Source organism: Oreochromis niloticus, linkage group LG9 (assembly GCF_001858045.2).
Source record: "Oreochromis niloticus isolate F11D_XX linkage group LG9, O_niloticus_UMD_NMBU, whole genome shotgun sequence".
NCBI lineage: Eukaryota > Metazoa > Chordata > Actinopteri > Cichliformes > Cichlidae > Oreochromis > Oreochromis niloticus.
This window is the reverse complement of record NC_031974.2, coordinates 11,913,764-11,938,853: the sequence shown is the minus strand read 5'-3', so window position 1 is coordinate 11,938,853 and position 25,090 is coordinate 11,913,764. Positions and strand designations below refer to the sequence as shown.

The 25,090-nt window shown below is 39.7% G+C and overlaps 1 protein-coding gene and 1 long non-coding RNA gene across 6 annotated transcripts in view; one reads left to right on the top strand and one right to left on the bottom strand.

The window, feature by feature from the left end:
- tmtopsb (teleost multiple tissue opsin b) overlaps nt 1–14,028 on the bottom strand; it is a 44,351-nt gene extending 30,323 nt beyond the window's left edge. For both annotated transcript variants that reach the window (XM_003439291.5, XM_005449069.4), the window contains exons 1-2: nt 13,040–14,028; nt 1,608–1,936 (exon numbers count right to left, since the gene is read on the bottom strand). In XM_003439291.5, coding sequence (XP_003439339.1) covers nt 1,608–1,936; nt 13,040–13,421 — 711 coding nt within the window. In that variant the 5' untranslated portion in view covers nt 13,422–14,028. The remainder of the gene's footprint in view (nt 1–1,607; nt 1,937–13,039) is intronic.
- Nucleotides 14,029–23,670: 9,642 nt separating this feature from the next.
- Nucleotides 23,671–25,090, top strand: part of LOC102078109 (uncharacterized) — a 32,683-nt gene continuing 31,263 nt past the window's right edge. The window contains exons 1-2 of one of the 4 annotated variants that reach the window (XR_265839.4): nt 23,678–24,321; nt 24,861–25,032. This is a non-coding gene — a long non-coding RNA (uncharacterized LOC102078109). Of the gene's footprint in view, nt 24,322–24,860; nt 25,033–25,090 lie in introns of all 4 variants that reach the window. The other 3 variants (XR_001225227.3, XR_265837.4, XR_265838.4) reach the window with 3 other exon arrangements.

Here is a 25,090-nt window from a genome sequence, read left to right as displayed (position 1 = left end):
ATTCGTGCTCTTAAGTTTTAAAGTTATATGTATTTTACATATGAGTAATAATGTCACATTGATGATGCAGCTAATGCTACTAGCTGGTAAAAACACTGTGCAAGGCAGACTTAATCTCATTATTGTTGGAATGATTGAGGCATTTTTTATCTTTGCATATATATCTGATGAAAATGTTGTATTTTCATAAATACAGCAGTATGCAGTAAGCGAGTTTATGCCGAAGTTATATTTAAGTTTAAATTAGCAAAATTTCCATTATTTTAAATGATGGAAATCCCTGTGACCCAGAAGCTCACTTTTCTCCACTCTTAGGTCCTTATGATGTCAAAAAGCCACGAACTGTTTAATATGGTCATATGGCAGAATGCTAGAAAAAAAAATTAGGCTGGAAATGAGCAACAAAATCTTAGTTTAATCCACAGAGCAAAGCACTTTAAGCCAGGAGAGGAGGGAAATAGAAAGATTACACCTGAAGGGAATAATAATACACTAAATCCTAAAGTGTGAAATTTATCTTCAGCTTTTGCCTCCAAGTTATAGTCCTGTGGTTTGTGTTTGTATTATGGGAAGTTAAACTCATTTTGAAAATAAATAATTTATTTTGATGGAGTTTATTTATTAGAAAATGTTTAAATGACAAACAAGAAGCACTCTGAGAGCATAAACCTCCACCAAGACAGAGTTCACTCTCTAGGTAGTATTTCATTTTAAGGAAAAAGTATTAGAATTTGACCTCCTTCAAGGTCATAGATATAGAGGTCAAATGTGACATGATATCTTAAACATCTAAACTGTACTTTCTATATGTTGACAATACACAACACACAAAATGCTTGAACTAGAGAGACTCTAAACCTCTGATTGGTAGTGTAAATAAAACCATTAATATTTAAAACGGAAAAACCTGGAAAAACTGAGCACACAACCTAGTTTCAGACTTTTTGAAAGACGTAACCGGAGCCGTTACAACAGTTCACCGGTTCAGCAGCAATATGAAGACGCAATTTATGACTGTCATCCAGAATTCAGGTCATGATTTCCCATTTTTCTCTGTCTGCTCTTTCCTGCTTCGAGGTATCAATTATGCTCTGGCACATATGATGTGGCTTCAGATGCTTTTTAAAAGAAAACTCACAGCTGCTGTTTGACCCGAGCTTCCCCGACCGGCAGCGAAGGCGTAAAGTTAAAGACAAGAGAAGAAAAACGATGTTGGCAGCTTTAATGGACGGTTGTTGAAAAGTCAAACCTGATCGGTGATTCAAATTTCTCAGCTTTCAAGCTCAAGTCTTTGAAATGTTTGTACTCATGTTACCCGCTCTCTTGTCAGCTTTGCAGCCTCAGGCTATACAGTAAAGAGAGGCTTATGATACGCTCGTGACTCGGTTGAGGTCGTAGATAAGGGACCGCTCTTGTGCTCTACATATAAATCACATAATGTATAGATGACCTTGTTTTGGCTGGTGTCTCATCTCAAATCTGGGTCATTTCCACACAACTGTCTTGATAGTCACATCTTATGACAGAATTAGTGTTCCGTTTTTCCCGAAAGGCTCATTTTCTCACTTTGGAAACTCTCTCATAACATTTACTTTGCAGATTCGCACCTGTCTGATGGCGTGCAGCAGCTTGCCGTAGGAGTAGAGGATGATGCCGAACGGCAGAACGAGGCAGAAGGTGAACAGGCAGATGATGTAGGAGATGTTGTTTGGCGTACGTGTCCTCCAGTCAACCGAGCAGGTGGTGCCGGGACCCTCAGGACCATATCTGCTCCAGCCCAGCAGCGGAGGCACGGTCCAGGCCACGGAGTAAAGCCAGGAGAAGCAGATCCCTGCCAGTGTTGGGCGGAAGTCTCTACCGTCTGCAATAGTCGGCGCCATCATGGTGCAGTAGCGCTCGTAGGACAAAACAGCCAAGGAGATGAGGGAAACAATACCTGAGGAGGGAGAAGTTCAGAACAAGTGGTCAGACCCAGATATCAAGCAAATATATTGAATATTTGGGCTTTTGGGAGTCAGTGAGCAGAGGAGAATGAAAAAGCTTTCCTCAGAACTGGAGCATCTGCGTTCTGTTTCCCTCAGAGTTAATGATTGATACATTTAGATACAAAGTCATGTCAATTTTCTGCTCGCTTTGATTATCTTAATAGCTTTTAACTTTGCATTGCTGGGGCACAAACAGAGGAAAATGAATGTCTTCAGCTGGCATTTGCCTTGAAAGCTTTACAGTTACTGTGATGGCAAAGCCCTGCTGGATTTATTTCAATTTGTACATCTTGGAGCGCACTAAGGTTTGAGCTTTTTGTTCATCCACAGGTGTTTATTTCAGGCATTATCATATGTCAACCGAACCAAAATGTTTTTGTCCCTTTGCTTTATTTCTTTGTACTTTCTTTCTTTTTCTTTCCACTACAGGGCCTTCAGCCTACTCCACTCTGTGTGTAGTGGGAGGATCACACATACGCACACATTCACTGTTATTTGACTTTCTACATTCATTCATATTTATGAATTCCCATGCCTTGTAATCCCAGGTTTAACCCTCAAACAAGCCTTTGAAATGGTATGAAAGGTAAAGATAGGTGGCAATGTTTAAATTAAAATGATTGTTTCTGCCTTTGTTTTCCTGTGAGAAATCACTTCAGTCCCTCATCTTGTTTCGATGACTGCTTCTTGATAAAGCGGCAACCTATAATCTGTCCATTCTGCACAGCCATGTTTTGAGCAGGTGCAATCAGACATACCCCCGTCAGTGAGTGCTTCTGTATCACTTTTAGCATTTAGCAGTCAATTGTAGCTACAAAAACACGGGTTACAAGGAATCCAAATAGCAGTATTCATCGCTCACATTTCTTTTGGCTAACTAAAATTTGCATACTGTTTTTTTCCTCTTCTTCAGTTCAATGTTTTGATTTTTTGCTACTGGCAGTAAGTTAAAAACTACTGAACACTGACTATTCGAACTGCAGGTAGTCATTTCCATTCAAGCTCAGTCAGAAGATTAGTTTCATGATAACCAGAACTAAAAAACTAAAAGGACATTTGAAAAGCTTTTTCTTCACCAAGGACAATGTCGTACTTAATTGACAAACAACACTGGAAACACACATTGCATCACAATTTAACGAAACCTCAAAAGATCTTTAAATTCTTCTTTTTTCTGAACAACTCAGCTAAATCAAATCATAGTCAATATATTCTTTGGTTAAGAAAAGAAAGCAACAAACTATTTGACATTTGTGGATGAAAATTAGCCTAAACAACTGATAGATTATTTATTGACAGTTTTAATCACTGTCAACCGAGTAGCTCTAATTCATTTGGGAAAATTTCGGTTGCCTAAAAATGGAGTTTATTCAACAGCAAAAGTTGTGTGTCGTGGACTGATACAGACCCTGAGTCGTTGTATCCTCTAGTTGTTTAAAATATCATCACAACTTGTTCACACCAAAAAATGAAAAAGAAACAAAAAGCGCGACTTACAGAAACACTGATTTGCAGACGGCACAGCCATGTGCTGTCTTTCCTCTGTGTTAATTGCAGATTGATGAAAGAAAATTGTTGCTGAAGTGACTTAAGTCTTAAATCAGAGCTAATCAACACATACACGCTAAAGTATTGGTCCAGAGGCACTTTACCTCCATTATGCTGAGTCTGCTTGGGACAGAGACTTTGATTACAGGCAATCACAGTGCCTCAGTGCATAATGAAGCCTTCTGATTGGCTGAAACCATGCCATGTTGGCGTGGACAGCACACTGGGGCCGTGGGCGCATGATGTGTTGAGAGGAATAGCAAAGGGTGAGTGTCTTGAAAATAATGGAAATGATTTGGTGCTTGCATGTCTTGTGAAAGATGCGGCTGCGTGTGTGTGTGCGTGTGTGTGCGTGTGTGTGTGTGTGTGTGTGTTTGCAGGTGGCTGAAGAGGGAGTAAGAGCTCTCACTTTTCATTACTGGCTAGATAAAGCATGGACACTTCAGATATGTAGTTTTCCAGGTCAGACAGAAACTTCATTACACTCTGTACTAAAACAAAAACAAAAAAAAATATCAGTTTAAAGTTCTTGATAAAAGCCAAGACACTGTAAAAAAATCAAAACAAATATTTTAATTGCTATATATTTAAAGTCACCACTAGGGGTCGCCAAAGTCAGTTTTTTGGCCAAATTGGCTTTGCATTACTTTCATTTTTTTACCCTAAAAATGCATGCCTGAATTGTATTTTTTCAGAGTGCAGCAGTAGTGTTTTATAAAAATGATCTAAACAGCTTGTGTGAGTTTAGTTCACTGTGTACCAAGTTCAGGGAAGCAATCTGCTGATACATTGGAAAGAATGGTTAATGTTACACTTTGTGGATTTTGTGCTCACTCCTCATTTTAAAAGCCTCGCCTCCAACAGTATGCAGCTACTGATTGTGAACACAGCTGCAGCTGCTTTACCCAGCAGCTGATGTGGTGGCATCCACGGACACATCCAGCTGTTACTGTCTGAACCTGTGTGCTTCATTATGTTGCTGACATACAGTAGCTTCAATACAACACTCAACCATCTCTGCATACATACAGAGTCAGACTCATTAAAAAAATAATCAGAGCAAGAATCATAACTAATAAAGCTTAGTCATGGTTAAAGTCATAGTGACAGCCGTATCATCACAGCAGCAGTCTGTCTCTGTTTAGAGAGAACACTTCCCCTCATCCACTGATCCATTTTCCACCAGAGGAAGTCTAACAAGACTTTTCCCACTCTGTTCCCACCATTTCCAATCCAGCCTAGAGACAAACCCTCCCTGGCATGTTCTGCATCTGCCCTGCGGTTTCATCCCAGTTGGAAAATTCCTACATACCTGACCAAGAAGCTCTTCTACTTTTCCTTCTCAAGGCAATGGCTGAGACTCAGTCCTACACACAAAATAAGAGAAAGGCACACAATAGAAAAGACACACATTGGCGAACAAAGTGCTTGGAAGCAGTGCAAAGGACTTGGTCTGAGTATAGAGTCCGTATTTGAGTGGCCTGAGTGATGAGGGATGCTCAGACCATGGCTCAGATTGGTGAGGTGTTTGTTGGCACTCTGAATGGCTCAGAGGAAGAAGCTGTTTGTGAGATAATAATATTGTATTGCTGCTTACGTTTAACCATTAGTGTCAACATTAACCCGCACTAAAGGAGCCATACAGATAAAAGTTATTTCTGAATAACAATAAAATTGGACAAGGAAAAATAATACAATTTTGCAACACTATTTTTTTTCTTTATCTCCCTCTGTGTTTTTTCTTATTTAAAAGACTCCCATCCATCAGTTTTCTTAACTGCTTATCCAGGTCAGAGTTGCAGGGAGAAAAGGCTTACTCCTTTAATACAACAGCCCCCAAAGGACAAATTACAAACATGGCTGAAAGCAAAACATTTAAGAGTGAAATACTGCAGTTCGGTAAACACAACAACAACAACAACAAAAAACAGCATTTCATTAGGCATAAGGTTGACTCCTGAGTCAGACCTATTCTGTCTGATCTCTCTGAGTTCTTAGGTAATTTACAATTGACTCCAGTGTCGAACATTTGATTATAAAATGTAATTAAATGAAATTAATAAATGAAACTTGCAATATTCTTAAATGTACAGTAATGTGAAGTCTAGCCCATATTTTCTTTCTGTATGACTTTTTTTCACATTTCTCTTAAGGTCCCACCACAGCATTTCACTATGATTGAGGAGTAGACTTTGACTGTTTCATTGCAACACCTTCTTTTCTTCTTAAGTCATTCTGTTGTAGATTTGTTGCTGTGCTCAGGATCATTGTTCTGATGCATGGGCCAGGCTTTAGCTGTCAGGCAGATAGCTTCGCATTTGACTCTAGAACACTTTGGTATACAAAGGACTTAATGGTCAACTCAGTGAATGCAAATTGCCCAGGTCCTGTGTGCTGACATGCTGTGTTTGCCTTACTCCAAAAGTGGTGCTGTGCATGATGGACAAGCATCTCCACTTTGGGCTTGCCTTTCCAAAGGAGATACTTCCAGAAATCTTTGTTTGGATGCAACTTTGAAAACCTAAGCTGTGCTTCCAACCTCTTCTAAGAGAGAAGAGGCTTTCTGCTGCCGACACTGTCCACTTGTCATTTGCCAAAAAAACAAGGGGGACCAGCTGAAAGAACCACAGACATCTATCCATCCAAAAGGGTCACCTGTTAAATCTAATACTTGCGCCACATTCATCTTGTTGGTCACCCCCTTAAAACACTTCTAAATACTCTCTGTAGTGTGATTTCTTTCATATTTTATATAATTATTCAATCTATGTGCACAGTAAAAGTACAGCATTGATCTTACTGTTGGTTTAGGAAACAATATAAAAACTCATGAAAAAGGACATGAAAACCAAATGTGTATTGTGGAAAAAAATGAATTGCATAATCTCTGGTAAACAAAACACAATGATATAGTGGATTCTCTTCATATGAATGGTCTGCCACCTCAGCAACTGGGCAACTTCTAAAGGCAACAAATCTTCCATTCATTTCCTATATTGACTGCACAGTCTGCACTCGGAGCCTGGTTAGAATACCAGCCCCTAAAAGTTGGCTTTGATTCTACAACATGCATTTTAATGGGATTTTCACCTGAGGCCCGATTCTTCCCCATCCAGCTCCGTATTGGTGTGGAATAGATTTATGGTGAAATGAATGACCCCACATTCCAAGCCTGAGTCAGCACAGGAGCTAATCATCTTTCATTGTCTTTTTTCTTCTCATTCTTTTCCTTTGTCTCACTCTCGCTTTCTCCTTCTTCATCTCACTCCTGCTGTCTCTCTCCATCCATCTTCCTCGTACACTTCAGCTGACATAATTTTTTTTCTTCATTTCTCTGCATTACCCATCACTGCCACCTCAGCACAACATGCAGCACTATGTTTACTGTAAGCAACTGGTTTACTGTATGCAATTCCTTCAGCATTATGTAAATACCTAACCTGGTTTCTCTGATGAGGTTAGGAGATTCTATGAGTCTGATTTCTGCCACCACATTTCTGAGAGCAAATGTCATGTCATCTGTAAACTTTAAACAGGGGACGTATTGTAAAATTTCAATATAAGCACTATTAGATTAAAAGAATAGGGAAAAGAAAAGAAAAGAAAAGTTTCCACAGATATAACAAATCCATTAGACCACTAAATGTTTTACCTCTGAAGGGGAGACATTTCTATATGTGAGAGTAATCCAAAAGCTCAGGCTTCAAACTCAGTTTCAGACTGTTTTTTCTATTCTTGGCTCTGTGATGATATTAAGAGTGGATGTAGCTGGAAATTATTGTAATAGGTCCACTAAGTGTGACTCAAGCTGACAACTACAATATTAATTGCTAATTTCTACCATGTAAGACTCCTGTAAGTTCAGCTTTTGTGGGTCGGGCTTATTCCAGTGCATTCGTGAAATCTTTGGTGTGCCGTTGCCTTGAGTACCTCCAGGTGGTCCTGAGCAGTTTTTGTGTTGTTGTAGTTAGTTCCACTGAACAGTTGGGGGAAGCCACTGCTGTCTATAGCCCGACTGATTCATCTGCAGATTGATTTAGCTGATATTAGCTATTTGCTGATCTACTGGCGCCAAAAAGAGAAAATTCAAAAAGTAAATTAGAGAAACACCCTTCAACCACATTATGACTGTTAATGTTGCATCATTTGTCCACCAGAGGGCACTCTCTGTTGCATACACAAATAGATTTCCCTCAAATTTGTGTATGTTTTGTGTCAAAGACAAAAAATTGTACATATATCTAAATATCTGATTTTGAAATCACCAAATATCTGTATCTGTCTTAAAAACTGTATACCGTTGAGGCTCTCTACTGCTGTGTGGGAGTGTCATGGGAGAGCGTGTTTGGTCTGCAACATGTTTCAATGAGTGATAAGTGCCAAAGTCACAGCCATATGAATTCTAGAACCACAGAAGTTGTTATAACAAAGTGATCAATGTTATTTACTTCATCTGTCCAATATGTTTAATCTGCAACAGAAAAAATGTTCAGTGCCAAAGTTGACACAGACCGGTGGAATATAAGTGACATTAGCACTACTTCCACATTTCTTTCAGAAAATGATTCATTCCCCCAACACAGTTAATCTGATCTGAGTATAATTTCTTGAATAACATGCACACGTTTGTGCATTAAAGCAGGTTCACAAGAGCACAAACATCCAATAAACTTACAATTAAAGTCATAGAAAGTCTTTCCCATGTCTGTTACCCAATTATACACTTCCACTAGCTTGCCCATTAATCAGTGTTGGCTTGTTCACAGAGAAACAATACAACAACATCAGACAGAGAAAAAGAGAAAATGGTTGTCAGTGACTTCATGAGAATGACCTTATTCCAGCAAAAGTGACCTGATGAGGCTTGATGACAAGCCTGCTAACCATCACCGCTGTAGCTCTGCTGTGCGTGCATCAGAGCAGACAATGTCTCATTAGCGAATTAACAAACAGACAGAATTTCACCTCAGCTCACCCAGACAGGGGATGAAATTAGGTCTCAGCTCTGTTTTCACATCAGTCTCGACAAACTGAGTGGCTTATTTCTAGCCCTATAAATTATGATGTATCCAGTCTAATACATATTTCTAGTAACACTCTGATAAATAAAGGTAGTTCTTATATATTTCTTCAATTCTGTTATTTAGGTTTTTTGAGTTGGAACTGCTTCTAATGCAGGCTGGCAAGATCACAATTTGTAGCAATAGAGTACACAGCAGAACTCTGCCATCACTTTGTGCCACTGCATTTCAACAGTATGAAGCTCCTTACATGTATTCAAATTGCTGAAATGTGTTAAGCTGTTGCAAACATTTAATCCACTGAATAGAAATAGATTTTCACCCAGCAGAAACTCATTGAAAAGATTGATATTTAGTTGAAAAGTGAAAGGGAATCCTCTGATCTTTGCAAACTCCTCAAAAAAACCAGAAAGTTGGAACCCACTACTGCAACACCATGACATCACAGCATGCAGACAATAAGCTCTGATCTTCCAGTTGCAGGTATAAATAAATTCACAGTGCATGGAGCTATTAGTCTGTGCACCCAAGTAGGTGTTTTGTAAATGTGATTGCTATCAAATCATAACCAAATCAAATGTCATGTTAAAACATCCACTAATCTTTTTTTTTAGATAATAATAACAACTTTATGTATATAGATTTTTTTTAACATTATAAATTACTTTATATTTGGGATAAAACCACACATTAAAGTATACATGTCCACACAGTCAAACATACAATCCTACATTCATTCCTGCATACACACTTTCACACATACAAGAACAAGAGCTAAAAGTAAAGAGTAGAATGATTAAGAAAATGAGTCAAAATGAGTTTTCAGCAGATGTTTAAAACTAAATTAAGCCAGCCTGTTCCAAAGTGTAGGAGCTTCAACTTCAAAGAAAGAGCATGGAACATGTAAAAGACCCTGATCAGATGATTGGAGAGACCAAATGTTGGAATAAAATCTCAGCAGGCCTGGTATGTATGCCTGCCGTGTAGGTCTTTACATGTTATTAATGAAACTTTAAAATTCTGAATTTCCCAGGCTTGTTAGAAGCCTAGCTGCTGAGTTTGGGTCTGTTTGAGACAGGCCAGTTGAGCATTGAGGTTTAATTTTTGTGATGTTTCTTAAATGAAGGCAACAAGACTGGATTAGATATGAGATTCAAAATCCAAATACTGATGAAACATGATCCCAAGGCTCTTAGCAGATGATATGATATTGCTGGAGAGGGAGCCGGTGTAATGGCTGACCTCCTTAGAGAAATTGTCAGGGTCAAACACAAGTACCTCAGTTTTGCCAGAAATAAGGTCTTTCCAAGCATCTGAAAAGATTACTTTTCTGTGAAAGGCAGACAGTGTTGTTTGTTGGGTTATATCTAACTATTTATTCTAAAGAGACAACACAATTCAAGTTGAAGCTCCTCCTCGAGGTCCATTTTATTCCACAGTCTAGCTTGAGCTCTGACTCCTCTTCGAGATGAAAGAAACAAATCCCACAGCATTTTATAAATAAATACCACAAGCCTCACTCAGTATGATGTGAGGTTACCGTCTGTCCATACTGGGCTGCACATTTCCTTGTTTTTCCACTTGTCTGATCAATTCAAACCAAAAAGTCATCAATCACTCCCGACTCAATTCTTTGATGTCAGGGTGCCCATCTCCCCACTCCAGCAGCCTCGCAAAGCCAATAACAGCACCAGTCCAGAACTGAAACATCTCTGAAGCATCTCACTCAGGGTTTTTTTTTTGTGTGTGTGTAATTTTTCAGACAACCCTTTGATCCCGTCACGTACAGTTTTGATCCTCTTGGTTATTGCTTGTTTATTCCACTGTTGTTCCTGAACGTGCACCAGTGGAAAAAATTACAGTCCAAACTTAAGTGCTCAGTTTTCTGGTTCTAGATATATAACCAGAAAATTGGTTATATACCTATATAGGTATAGGTTATAGATTATAGATGACAGTGATGCTTGTAGCATCCACGGCTTTATTGAGCAGCTGCTGACCAGGCCAGTAACTGTGAAGTTCAGCTGGGTCAGTGGGGAAAAGATGAGAAAACACAGGCCAGATTGAAAGTGGTTTGAGGGGGGAGAAACTATGCTGCAGGTCAGGACTCCAAAGAGAAAACGCCAGATTTAAGAGTGACAGACTCCATAAAAAAGTAATTGAATTTAAGAGATTTGACAACTAACTTCACTAAACCGTCCAGACTCCAAAGAGAAAACAATTCCACTGTAGAGCACCTTATATCACACTAGACTACTCAGAAAATGGCTGAGTCAAGTGCAATATTGTACTGCACCTTCCTGCAAGTGCAGACTCAGAAGGCAAAACAATATATTTAGAGGCAACAGCAACATCCTGCTGCACCTTACACTGGTTGAATTTCAAACTTCTAAGTGAAAAGAGATTTAAGAGCAACAACACCTCAGTGCACCTTCCTGGAAGTCCAGGCTCCACCATGAAAACAGCTAAATTAAGAGCAAAAGCAGCGTACTTAACTTTACAGCAAGTTCAGACTCCACAGATGAAACTGCAACAGCTTACTATGTTCAAGTCAAGATGTAAAGAGAAAACTGCCAAAACCTTTCCAAACTTCACTCCAAACTCCACAGACAAATCAGGTAAATTAAGGGGAACAGCACATTCCTGCAAATTCAGACTTCACAAATGAAACATCACATTTAATAGCACTCGAACTTTGCTGTCAAGACTCCTTAGAGAAAACATCTGGTTTAATAGTGACACTTTTGTTCTCTCTCTGGAGTGAAGTCACACTATAGATTAAATAACAACACCTCACTGCAGAGAGACTCCAAGTGAGAAAATAACTGATTTTTAAAAGCAACATCTCACTGCACATTACAAGTTCAGAGCCTAAGGATGAAACAACGGTGCAAAATTTGTTCAGCATACAAATAAAAATAAATTAAAACCAACATTTTATTAAAACTTAAAGGTCAGGAACCAACGAGAAAACATGAAACAACATCCCACTGCACCTTACTGTACTTGTAGTCCAGACCTTCAAACAGCAGCAGATTTAAAAGCAACAACACCTAAGTGGCTTTACTTCTAGTCCACACTCCACCGTGAAGACAGCTAAATTAAGAGCATCAACACAACAACAATACTGCACTTAAAAGCAATTCCATACTGTGCAAACAAGGGCTCATTTAAGAGCAGCAATTTACAGCAGCTTACTTTACTTTACTCCACTTTACTGGAAGCCCAGATTCTGTGAAGGTAACAGCTGAACCTAGTTGCAAATCAAGCCTCAGCTTAAAGACTAAAGGCAAACAGCAGATTTGAGAGAAACAGTGTACCTGTAACTCCAGACCTCATAGAAAAAACAGCTGATTTAATAGTTATGCATTGGAGAACAATAGATTTAATAGCAGCAAAGCCATAATGAAAAGTACATCGTGTTCAGATTTGAAAGAAAAAACAATGGACTACTTTTGATAAATTTATTATTCCTTTATCTTTATTTTTTAACTTTAAAATTACTGCAGGCTGCATGTATTTATTTTTATCTTTACAGGTAAAGACAGGTCTGTATTCAAGTCTATGGGCAGACTGATTGTTCACTTAAAACTTGAAAGTCCCTTTAGTGCAAAAGATGAACAACTGCATTCAGGGGAGAGAAAAAACTCTGGCACAGCAGGATCACCTCCCAATCATCCTGGTGTTCTTCCCTGGTTTTCATCGCTCCAGTGGGTAGAAAATCAGGATTCTTTGGTTTGTGAACATGGGGCTGACATCAATCAATCAATCCCAGACAGTAATTACAGTGATTGCCCCGAAACCGAAAGGTCACTGGTTTGATCCCAGAACTGGCGAAGAGCTCTGTCAACAGTCCTGTGCGCACAAATCTGAGACAAGACCTCTGAGGATCCAGATAAGAGCCTAACAAGAGCAGATTTATTATGTAATGCGATCAGAAATGCTTTTTCCATGTTTTATGTTTATTATTTTAGCGTTCATCTTTTCTACGCCAGTCATCTTCTCCCTGCAAAAAAAAAAAATCTAGCTACAGAGTCCTCTTCACTAGATCGCATTATTTATGTCCCTGTAAGGGAAGTTTGGAAGCACACCATCAACAGATGATGCCTTCATAACAAAACTCGAATTTCCTTTAATTAATATTAATCGTTTTATGAAATTACCTGGAAAATTAAGCTGTTAATCATGCCGAATTTCTGTTGCCCAATGCTGCAGTCGAGGAATGCATTGCAAGCTGCCATTTAATTTTGCCTGTGAAACAGCTTTGGATGAAAGTGATGCTGACATGAGTTTTTCACACAGGCTAAATTTGTTATAAGTATTTCGTTTTTTGTAGGGGGGGAATTAAAGGAAAGCGAAGATTAGACAATATAAGAAATTAAAAGGAATACTTCTGTTGTTTTGGCCATTCATTCTCCAATGAAACGTATCAATTAAAAATAATTATAATCAATAAATAATAATGATAATAATAAATACTCTTACCCAAACATGAGTTAACGAACCCATACCAAACGCACCCAGCGCGTCCGATCAACCACCGCCCCTGGGTGCTGGCTGCGAAGCTGAACGGAGTCCCCAGCACACTAACCAGCAGGTCGCTCGCCGAGATGCTCACCAGCATGAGGTTCATGGGCGTGCGCAGAGCCCGGTACCGGCAGAACAGCGTGAGCACCAGGAAGTTACTGAGAAACCCGAAAGTGCCGATGAAGCCCAGGCACACCGCCACCACAAGGTGCCCAGTCGGGCTCAGGGACGGAGGGGGCAGGGAACCGGATACCTCCTCGTACGCGTCCGTCGCCTCCGTGCTGCGGGCTACTCCCTCGGGACAGTGCGCACAGCTCAGGCTCAAGTTGGAAATGATCATACCGGGATGAGCCGCGAAGTTTGCACCAGTCGGAAGTTTGTACCTCGGGACGGAACCATCCGGTCTCGGTGCTTTTCACTCATCTGGAGAGGCGAAGGCGCACGGATGTCTCCACAGTCTGCGCGCATGAAGCACGTTTAACGAGGCAAGGGGTAATTTTTGTAAGTAATCTGCTGTCTAGTCCGAGAGAGAGACTTTGCGAATGAATGAGGACTCAAAGAAGAGATGCTCTGTCCCGTTAGACCCGCCCCTCCACCGTGCGCTCCGGAGAGGTGAGCTCCTTTTCAGGCGCGGCGACTTAAGTGCGCCTGAGCTTTTATCACCCACAGCGCCCTTTAACGGGCTGGGAGACAAACACCTCAAACAAGAAGCGGTGGGTGGTGTTTGTATGTGTGGATGTGTGTAACACGCTCTAGCCACGGTCACACCTGCACCATCAATCAAAGCGTTACACAACAACATGTAGGGAAACAAACTTAAAAGCTGCGTGACGGGTGAAGGCATTCGGATTTGTCCTGATTTTTCTAACATATACGTGTAATTAAAAGAAATCACTCAGTTCTCGTGTCAGGATTGAAACGGAAAATCCATAAGCTGTCTGACAAGAGATCAGTATGTTACAGCCTGAAGGGGGAAGGGCTCCCTCCTCTTTTGAGCTCTCTGTCTGATCTGCTGGCTAATCACAGACTGATAACCACAGAAGTGTGTTTGTATATTTACAATTTACATAGGGACCTATTGGTCACAGCTTGATTTCACGGTCCAAAAGCTATGCTATGCTTTTGATAGCTAACTATCAAAAGCATGGGAATCAATGATACTGTCTCCAGCTCGCAGCCTTCCTTTCTGTCAGTCAAAGATTTCCTGTTGCGCTTGCTGTGCTTATTCTTAGATGCTGCGTCTGCTGTCTTTCCCTCTCCACTTTTGACAAACACACAAAGAGACATGTCATCATTTCAAAGGGAGTTCTTAGTAAGAGCGAACAGGAAAATGTGGCATATATGACTATTAGTCTTATTCTGCAACTCGTGGTTAGAAAAATACACTAACAAGCACTTTGTTGCTATACTAATACTGGGTAGAGCCTCCCTCTGCTCACAGTCGGTCTCTGTGCCTTTGTGGATTCCCCAGAGATTTTGGGAATAAATCTTTGAGGTTCTGCTCCATGTTGACATGATTGCGTCATATACTTTCTGCAGATTTTTCAGATGTCAATCTCCCATTCGTGCGTGTCTCAAAGCTGTCTGCCAGATCCAGATCTGGATTGCAGGGAGGCTGCTGATGTCTGAGGAACTTTTGCTTCTTTTGAGATATTCATCATCCTGCAGGAAGTAGCCATTAAAAGGTGGTAAGTGAGTTACTCGGGGGCTCAAAGTGTGCCAAGAAAGCTGAATTCACTGTTCTGGTCTAATTTATGTTTTTTCCTTTGGCTTTTACTTATTTTGGTTTTGTGGTTTGGTTTTTCCCCCCCATTTTCCTGTGACTCATACTTTTCTCTGTGGCACCACCTGTTTGTCTTTGAGTTTCTTGTCAAACTAGATTTTTTTTTACGTTCTCTGTGCTTCTCAGTCTACCTCATCCTCGTTAGTTTTATCTGTGTTCAACTATCTGTGCGTTTATCATCCCCCTCTTCTCCTTGTTTTTCTGTCTACTCCTAGGCTTTCTCTTTATTTCTTGGTCTTGTGTTTTATTCGAACCCCCCTTCTGAGGTTTGTGTTTTCCAAGACTTTTTATGTAAGCTCAGTGAGCTTTGTATTAACCCATAAGAACACAGACCCATTTCTCCTCAAAGGTTGTGAGTGAAATGTAGACATGCCAATAGGGTCTGAAAATGGCAACCCGCCACAATGGGACAGCTTGTTTCATTTTCCCAGTACGGACAGTTTCCTGGCATTTGGCACAGACCCATGCACAGACAGAGGCCAGTCAACATGTTGCTGTGACTTTCAGAGATTTGTACACTGTACAAACGTGTCTGTTTCTTCAGTAACACAAAGATGTCTGCTGTTTTGACCTTTGTGAACACTCCAGGGGAGTATGAACATCATCTGAAGGTGTGAAACTCAGTTCTTTGAATTTAAGCACTCAGGGGTCTCAGAAGATGAATTTCTCCAAGAAAATAGTTTTCTGTATTTTTTTTCTTGGAATCTTAAGTTTTGCTGCCCAGGATACTTCATCGCAATCACTAAACACTATCCGTCAATTATCTCCCGCCTATCAAATTCAAGGTAGCAGGGTGGACTTGAGCAGGTCGCCAAACTATCGCAAGACTAACACAACAGTTCACACTCACCAATTTAAAATAGCTAACTAATCTAACTCCACACTCCTATGGGACTTTAAGTCAGGGGTTCGACTCCCGACCAGGGGGTCTGTATACAGTAAGGCTAGACCCCCCATACTAACCTCAGATATGAGGGGGAGAGAGAAAAACTAAAGCCCTATAGACTCAGACGTCGCCTGGATTAATAAGGCCCATGTTAGGTGCTGAGGAACCAGGACACAGTTATGAGAAGTGGGCTCCTGGCACAAGTGGGCAAGAGATGAGAACAGGGTGCTGTTGGAATGCTACTACGCAAGTATCCCCAGCGGAAGGAGTTACATGAATAGGATGTGGGAATAGGATTTTCCTATGGAAAAGGAATACGGGAAGCTGGAGAAGTACCAAGGGCTCAGAGAAGAGCTGCCTTTAAGGCTAGGAAATATCATGATAATAGCTACCGACTATTCTAGAAACTCATCACATCTCAAAAATAAACCTTTTTTTTTTTTTAATGCACCTTTTTGTTTAACTGACTCTGAGTTCCTGAGTTTGTCATTTGTGTACATGATCTCTGATATGAATCCATGTCCAGCAGCTTTGTGATGACAGAACGACAGCCAATGAAGGAATCAAGATTTGCACATGTATTCTGTTGAAAAAATTCTGTCTGTCTGTGTCTATGTGTGGTTTAATTGTTGCTTTGGGTTCATAGTCGATCACCTGTGCACACTGAGACAGAGCAATCTGTTTCTTTTGACCTCTGCGTGTTTGTACCTCTGATTTTAATAAGGTGAGTCAGAGGAGAAATTGGAGTTGGCTGTATGCTACCAACCCAGTTAGAGGTTAGAAAAGGGTCCTTGTACTTTCTGTGCTGCTTTTTCCATTTGGAAAACAAATTTTTACTTTTGACTGGGTGGGCAAGACGACAGGTCATTTGGCTGAGCCCACCCCTACCTGTAATTAGATACCAGAAAAGGATGTCTGATACTGGTATATTGGCATCACATACCCCAGAATGACGAGAGTGGCATAAATAGACCAGAATAGGGGCGCACTACTCAAAGACACCTGGCTTCAATTAAGCCACTGAAGCAGAGGCATTTATGCGAAAATCAACCCACTCTCTCTCTCTCTCTCTCTCTCTCTCTCTCACACACACACACACACACACACACACACACACAGAATCTCTCCAAAAGCATTGCCAATTAACTATAAGGCAAGTTAGTATAAAGATGATGCATCTCTACCTTTCTTCTTGTCATGGACCGACTCATTAGACATAAAAAATGACAGGGGAGGCATGGATTTGAAAGTAAAGTATAAATCTTTATCTAAAAAACACACAGACTGAGTCAGTCTTATCAGTTGGGCCAAACCTAATCAAGAAGCCAGCCAACGATGGTGCAGGGAGAGTGGACAGGCGCTCCAAGGTGCACTGATGCACTCCACCTGAAGGGACCTGCACAGAAACAAAGAGACAGGGGAGAATACACTGGGGCATCAAGAACAACAATACTTATATTTGAAAAACACTTTATCTTAAGTGACAAAGTTTATTTATAGTTACAGGGTACGCCTCAGTTTCCATCTCATTTCACAAAAGCTGACATCATGTACAGATACTAGTATGATCAGTACTATACTACTATATCAGTATCAAGACTTTCATGCATTTACACAAGATACTAATAATGTTGTTTTTTCCTGCCGAGGACTGTCATAAAAACGACTCTTCTACTTATTATGCAGGGAACGGGTGTTTTTGCTCCCCCGCTCTCTCATGTCTTTGTCTCTTTCACTCTTCCTTTGATTTCTAAAGTAACCTTGCCAACAGGTGCTCTTCAGTAGGAAAATTAATTATTAATTAGACAAAATTAGATAATTTAATGAAATTTGCTTCATATAAAATTCATCAAAACTTAAATACAGGACCTGTTCCCAGCACTTTTGGTGGCTCCCTAATTAAAAAATAATTTTATTTAAACTTTAGAATATAGTCAGGAACTTCTTTTCAAGTCTGAATTAATAATAATGTAATTTTTTAATGTATGATTAAAAATATTACTTTATGCCTGAACTTGTTATAAATATTTCCCACTTTAAGTTTAAATTTGAATCAAAAACTACCACCAAACTGCTCTAAACCTTTAAAGAATTTTCAAATGATTTGGGGAAATTTGTACCGTTTATGAAATGCTTCAAGTGAAACACATTTTTTTTTAGACAGCATTTCATTTATGTGCAAAAGCCTGTTTCTTTGCATATGTGTGTGAGAGATGAGGAAAATCTGCCAGCATGAGGTTTGCTGACATTCAAAGAAAATCATCAAAGCTTTAACTTGCGAGTCAGAATCAAAGGAAACCTGGTGTGGCAACCAAAACCTTTTTCACTTCTAAACCTGACGTTTTCGCAAAGCTAAACCAGGGCGATTCACAAGTGAAGTGAATATCAGTCAAACACACGTTTTAGGAAAACAAGACAGTTTTTGTCTGACGGTGTCTGGTTTGGTGAAGCAGAAATCAAACCAGTGCAGCCACTAAACGCCCACATTCTGTCACTCTGGTGTGACTCTATTTTAAACTGGAGGAATGATGGCCTTTGTTAGCGAAGACACTGAAGAAAGCTGAAAATATTCAAGGGATGAAATAAAAGGGGGGAGATGCTTGCAAGCTAAAGAAAAAACACAATACTCAAGTAAGTCTTGACCATAATTCAACAGGTTTTTAGTTTTTTAAGTGAATTAAATTATTCCCCGATTCACTGACACACTTATTAAAGAAATGCTTAGGTGCTAATTGAGTGGTTGGCTTTCAGTGATTAGAGAGACCCATGGCTTAGGTAGAGATGTAAATATTGTACATTTAAGTAGTAAATAATCAAGATGAACTTATTCGGTATTGATGAGTGATCTGAACAAAAATATAGAAAAAAACGTTCTTTTTGTTCTTTCTCTTTTCATCCAAGATTCTCTAAACGACAGCGTTATGTGTCATGGATTAGTGTAGGGTGAACCAAAATGTAAGGCGTGTAGGCAAGATGAAAATTCAGATTAAAAGATGAGCCTTTACTGGTTAAAGCAAAAGTTTCAGAAATAAAAGGTGAAAAGAGAAACACTAAACAGGAATGAAGGGCAAACAGACTGAGGAGGCAACACAAAGTTCATCAGGAAAATCAACACTGACAACAAGGGAGGAACAGCGAGGACGTTATACCCAGCAAACACGGTTGAAACCATTACGTTATCTCCATGTTAGAGGTCCATTCAAACAGATGAAGAAATATTGATCAGATTAGTACAATAAGACATCAAAGGTACATTTTTTTTTTTTAAATGTTTTTTTGGAATCCAGTGACATATGATTGATTGACTCAGGGGGCTGAATAATTACACACAGCCCACTTTTCAGTTATTTATTTGTTAAAAATGTTTGGAATCATGTATGATTTTCGTTCCACTTCTCACGTGTACACCACTTTGTATTGGTCTTTCACGTGGAATTCCAATAAAATTGATTCATGTTTGTGGCTGTAATGTGACAAAATGTGGAAAAGTTCAAGAGGGCCGAATACTTTTGCAAGCCACTGTATACCTTTTGTGATGTTCTTACTCATTTTTCAATCAAGATCAGTATTCATTTTTTTATTCTGATGGTTAAAAAGAAAACAAACAATTTTTGCATTCTTCTCTCCCTGAAAAGTTTAGCAATGACATCCAGGCAACATTCAAGAATTCAAGCGATTTAAGACAAACTTTTGAAGTATTTATGAACCAAAAACTAGGGCTACGTCTGCAACTACACAGGTATTTTTTAAAAAGAGGATTTTCAGCTTTTATGTTGACAAAATATCTCAGTCCACATGAAATCCCACCATAAAAGTCCTGTCAAAACCACTGCAAAAGCTCTAGTATAACAAGCAATAGCCTGCGAGCAATAACATGGTACAAAATCTGACATCAAAAAAGGAGATGAAGGCATTGCAAGACATAATCTTTGTTTTCCACATCTGAACACAGAAATAATTTTTCAAAAGCTCCACTTCAGGGATGTAAAACGCTGTTTATTTGTGCACAAAAGGCCAAAACACAGAAAAAAGCTACCTATATCAGATACACAAAATACCTGTACACAAGAACAAGGTCTAGGTGTACAATAAAAGCTGTCTTTCAATGATTATTTGATGTGGTAGTATTTGCCTGGTATGTACAGATGAGTAATTATACAATAAGAAATAGCCATAAAACCGGAACCACATTCGGTTGCTGAGCAAACCCAGAATGCATGATATGTCTATATGTTGGAAAAACTCTTGGAAATGTGCAAGAACGCCCAAAAGAACTTTGATTAGGTTGGAAATTTGTAGTTTCTGGCCACTGGTACCAATATGACACATTGTTTACACACTGAATTCATGGAGGTGATGAGATTTCATACTATTCCATTATTAACAGCTTGCAGTATTATGTTAACATTCTGTGCAAGGGTAGGAATATGAGCATTATACAAACAATACAGTCTAGTTTGGAAATCCTCCACGGCTGGCTTTACAAATCTTTTATGAGGACGGGAATATGTGTAGTGCTTCTGTTAGGCTTGGAGCCTATTGAGGTTAGCACAGTGACCAAATAACTAGGTCTGTCCCCTCAGAGTGGTCTAGGTTCTCGCAGTCAACATACAAATGAGGCTCTCAACTATGAAAGCCTGCATATTTCACACTGCCGCTGCCTTTTATTACAGTTGTCTTGAAAAGACTAACATTTTTAAATGATTGCTGGTTGGAGGCACCTGCCCTGTTTCTTGGAAGAGAAGAGATTAAATTGCATACATAGAAACAAAATCCATGAGAAAACAATTTAAATACCAGAGTATCAAAAAGCAGATGCAGAGTTGATGCATTCAGCAACAGCCCTGCATAAAACAGTGTTTTTGCACAAAAAACTTCCAACAATATGCGAACAGGCATAATTCTGTGTGCACTGTGAATTGGAATTTAAAACGGCAGATCCTGTCGTTAGAATATTAAAATCACTTGTGACAGGTCACTGCATGATCAATATTTTTGATTTATTGCTTTGTCAGTGTTGGAGTTCACTTAACTTGTGTGTTAGAAAGTAAACAAGCAGACTGAGCTAGTTGTTCCTTTTTTCAGGAAGTGTGACCAGGCGGTGTATTCCAACTTCACACCTATGGGCCTCCTTGGGAAGGTCAGTGCCAGGGTACTGGGGAGGAGAGTCCATCCTTTTGTCTAACCTTGGATTTGAAAGAAAAATGTAGTTTTCATCCTGGTCATGTAACATTAGACCCGCTTTTTATCCTCTCAGGGATATTTGAAGGTGTGTGGAAGTTTACCCATCCAGTCTCCATGTGTTTTGTGGACTTGACTACATATGTTGGAGTGTCCTATGGAGGTTGCTTTGGGAGTATGGAGTATCTGCCCCATTGTTGAGGGCTGTATGGTTCCTGTACAAGCACCGTGAAAGCTCGGTCTGCACTGCCAGCAATACGTCAGACTCTGTAGGCAGGGCTCAGGAATGGAAGGTGTGTGGTTCAGTGTTTCAGGATCTTATCTCTTCTTTCTGATGATAGCTTTCTGGTTTTGCTGCCTTTGTCAAATGCTGACCAGTTCACACTCAGGTGGTTTGCGGATCAGAATTAACACCTCAAAATCTGAGGTCATGGTTCCTTGTCAGTGAAGTGGAGTGTCCACCCTGGATAAGAAAGTTGCTGCCCCAAGTATCTCAAGAGCTTGTTCATAAGGGAGAGTGGAGAGGGAGATAGACCAATAGACGGGTACAACATCACCTACAATGTAGACTTTCTACTGATCTGTTGTGAAGAGAGAGCTCAACGTAAAAGCAAAGCTGTATATATACTGGTCAATCTACATTTCTACCCTCATGTGTGGTCACAAAGCCTGAGCAGTGATTACAAAACATGATAGAGAGAGAAGTGAACTTCCTCTGAAGGGGGATTGTAAAGCCAGCAGTCAGTTGACGTGGTTCGGGCATCTGACCAGGACACATCCTGGGCGCCTCCTAGGTAAGATGCTCCGAGCATGTTCCACTGGGAGGAAACCCCAGAGGGAGGTCTGGGTATCTCTGCTGAAACTGCTGCCTCCATGATCCAGACCTATGGATCGAAAGCCATTGTGTTCCCCCCTGAAGAGCTGGAGGAGGTGGCCGGGGAGAGGAAAGATGTTTCTTTCCCTGCAAGTAGGATGGATGGATGATTTCTCGGAATCATTGTAGAATATAAAACAAAAACACCTTCATGGTATGAACAAAATTCCAGTATTCCAGGAAGTCCATAACAAACAAATAAAAACAAAATACTACCAGATTCAGTTTTGTCGATTTTTTGTTCAAGGTCATATTCTCGAGCATGTCAGACATCTTGCATCTGGTTGTTATTTTTGGATCACTACCTGGAAGTTCTCTTTTAGCACGTGCACTGTACTCCCTGTGACATTTAAGATTTGCTTAAACTTTTGCACCATTTATAATTTTCTGTGAAATGATACACAGGAAACCAGTGATTAAATATTCTCTCTTAGTGGCCTGATATGCAGAAAAAACAAAACATGCAAATCATTTCATCTTACACTTTTTACATAATGTAAAAAACATTATTTGGTCAGCTGTACAGTTTTGTAACACAGTATTGCCACAAAGTGCATAAAAGCAAATGCAAACAGATGGAAATGAAGTATAAACCATGACTGCAGCTGCTGGCATTTCTAGGTCATGAGGGAACATGACGGTGGTGTGAATTCATTAGATCTGATATTCTGAATCACTTATCAGATATTACCCTAACACATGCAGCGTAACACATTAAACTAGTTTTGATAGTTGAAGGTTATGAGATTGATTCAAAAACCTTGCAACTTTTGGACAAATACTCTGCATTTACATGGATCGGTGGATTGGCCCGGAATATCAAAGGTTTTGATAAGTATAACACTTTTTATTTACCTATCTAAAGAGGCATTAATATATGCAGTCAGGCAATGTTCTGATTAATTTTGGGAATGATTCAGGGCACAAAGTCCAGATTTCATAATAAATGTGAACATGAAGCTCACTGGTGTTAATTACTGCCTCATGTAAAAGTTAACAATCAGAGCTTTTACATATATGCTAATTGGGCAGACAACTAAAAACCATCATGCACCACAATGACAGTGTTGCAGTGGCTATTCAATAGTGTAAGTGGCCCATCTGTTTCTACAGCTACTGGGGAGAACAAGGTGAAGAGCCAGGGGAAAGGGCACGGGAGATGAGGAGCTGTTGTTTCCATATACAAAAGACAGAGAGGAACGAGGGAGCTGGGCTTTGTTTTCATTGTTGTCTCTCTGGTATATGTTGTGGTCCAGGATGGAAGAGCTGCTTTACTGCACAGGGCTGAAAATGACCTGTTTAAAAAAAAAGGTGTGTGTGTACATGTTTGAAAGAGCAGCCTATTCTCATTCCCAAGGTTTCAAATCCAGCCATTGTGACAAAGCTGCTGGCTATCTTAGATATTTGCACAAGGTTTTCTTTGGCTATGGTGCTGTGACGCACAGAAAATGTTGACATGGGTCTCATATGCTTGTTCCCAAATACTTGTCATATTTATTTATAGTTACATATTTGTATTCTCAACATACCGGCTAAATTTTGTAAAGCACATTTGAGTCCATATCATGATCATTTGCTACTTTATGACAAAGCTGTTAGCACGCAGCATCCTGAGAAGAGTGCATCAAGGTACCAATGCCAAAGGAAACCTTGAGCGTTTCTCTGTGGCAACAAGCGCAGCAAAATTTGATGCCCTGGGAAGAGAGTGCGTTTAGAAGATACACAAAGAAGTCAATAGGACAAAAGTCATGTAATAGTTAAACTCAGGTCATATTTATTGTATGATAAGGCATAACATTAAAACCACAGATGCAATAGATGAATCAGACACTTTGACTTCTCACTTAAACAGACCAACCAAGGCATTCACTGACAGCAGGGACCTACTCTTTTAGGACAATGACTGAACACAACACTGCGAAAAAAAATCCCCAGGAGCAGCTTGAAGAAAATAACAAAGAGCCCAAGGCATTGATCGAACCTTCAAACTCCAATCTAGTAAAACATCCCCGAGATGCGCGATAACAGACCATCTGTGGAGAGTCCAAACTGCCACCCTACACAATATTGCACCTACACAATATTAGGCAGCTGTATTGGTGCAAATTACTTCAAATGTAATATTTCTTTGATGTTTCTCTGCTTTAGGAGATGTATATGATCGGCATGGCAAACATTAATGGCCTATAAAAGGAAGAAACCCCCAAAATAGAAATTAAATTTGATGAGACCTCATTAAAGGCAGCTTTCAAAGTTGTACTGCAGATCAAACTTTAACCAGCCACTCCTCCTCTTCCAGTCTTCATGGCGTCTAATCGCCTCTGCCTCGGGCTAAAGATGTCACCTTAATCACAACGAGATGAGTGACAGGTGCTTGTGCAGGAAAGTGGAATTAACAGTATTTCCTGCCTGGAGGTGAAAAGGTTGCTTTGATAGACTTTTTTGTTTTTTGGAAGGTGATTAAGAGAGAAGATTAATAACAGTCTTTTCTTTTTTAAACCTGAAAGAATTACATGGTAATTTGAGATTGTGTTTTGTTGTCTTTGGCCTATTGTAGTTAAACATAGAGTTAAATGATTTGTGAATCAGTGCATTTTGCTTTTGTTTGCATCCTTACATTGTTGCAGCTGTTTTGCAATTGGCTTGTTTGAATGTTTCTTTTCTGTTCTTTTTTTTACTAGTATGGTATACTAGAAGTGCACAACACAGAGGGGGTTTTTTTTAGTAGTTTTTATAGAGTTTCTTTAAAATAATGGTTTTAAGGGAAATAATGGAAGTACTGAGGGCATTTTATCTTAAAAAAATTAGATTTGACATACTTCCTTTGACTAGTACTTCCCGTGGAGAAAAGTCACAAAAATGTGGCGCTAGTGGTTTAACGTACTAAGCTGAGATTCTGTTTGGCAAACCATGTGAATGTCACAGTTCTTCAATAATGAAATTATAAAATAAAAAATTATTTCTGCATTCCAGTACAGTCCTCAGATTATGTGCATATTTCCCTGTAAACACAGTTGTGGTTGTTGTAGTTTTTTTATGGCTTTTTCCTTTAAAGGTCAACCAAGTTGCTTTACTTTTAAACTGCCACTGGCGGGTCGTGAGCATACTTTCGTGTCCTCTGGAAACCCTGGCTTTCACACCTATTTGTCATCAACTCATCAAGCATATAACACTTGAAGACTGACTCAAAATCTATGGCCGCATGATGAGTTTTATGACAAGAACAGGTATAATAGAAATGATCTTATTTTTCCTGTCATAACCCTTCCTTTTCCTAACCCTGTT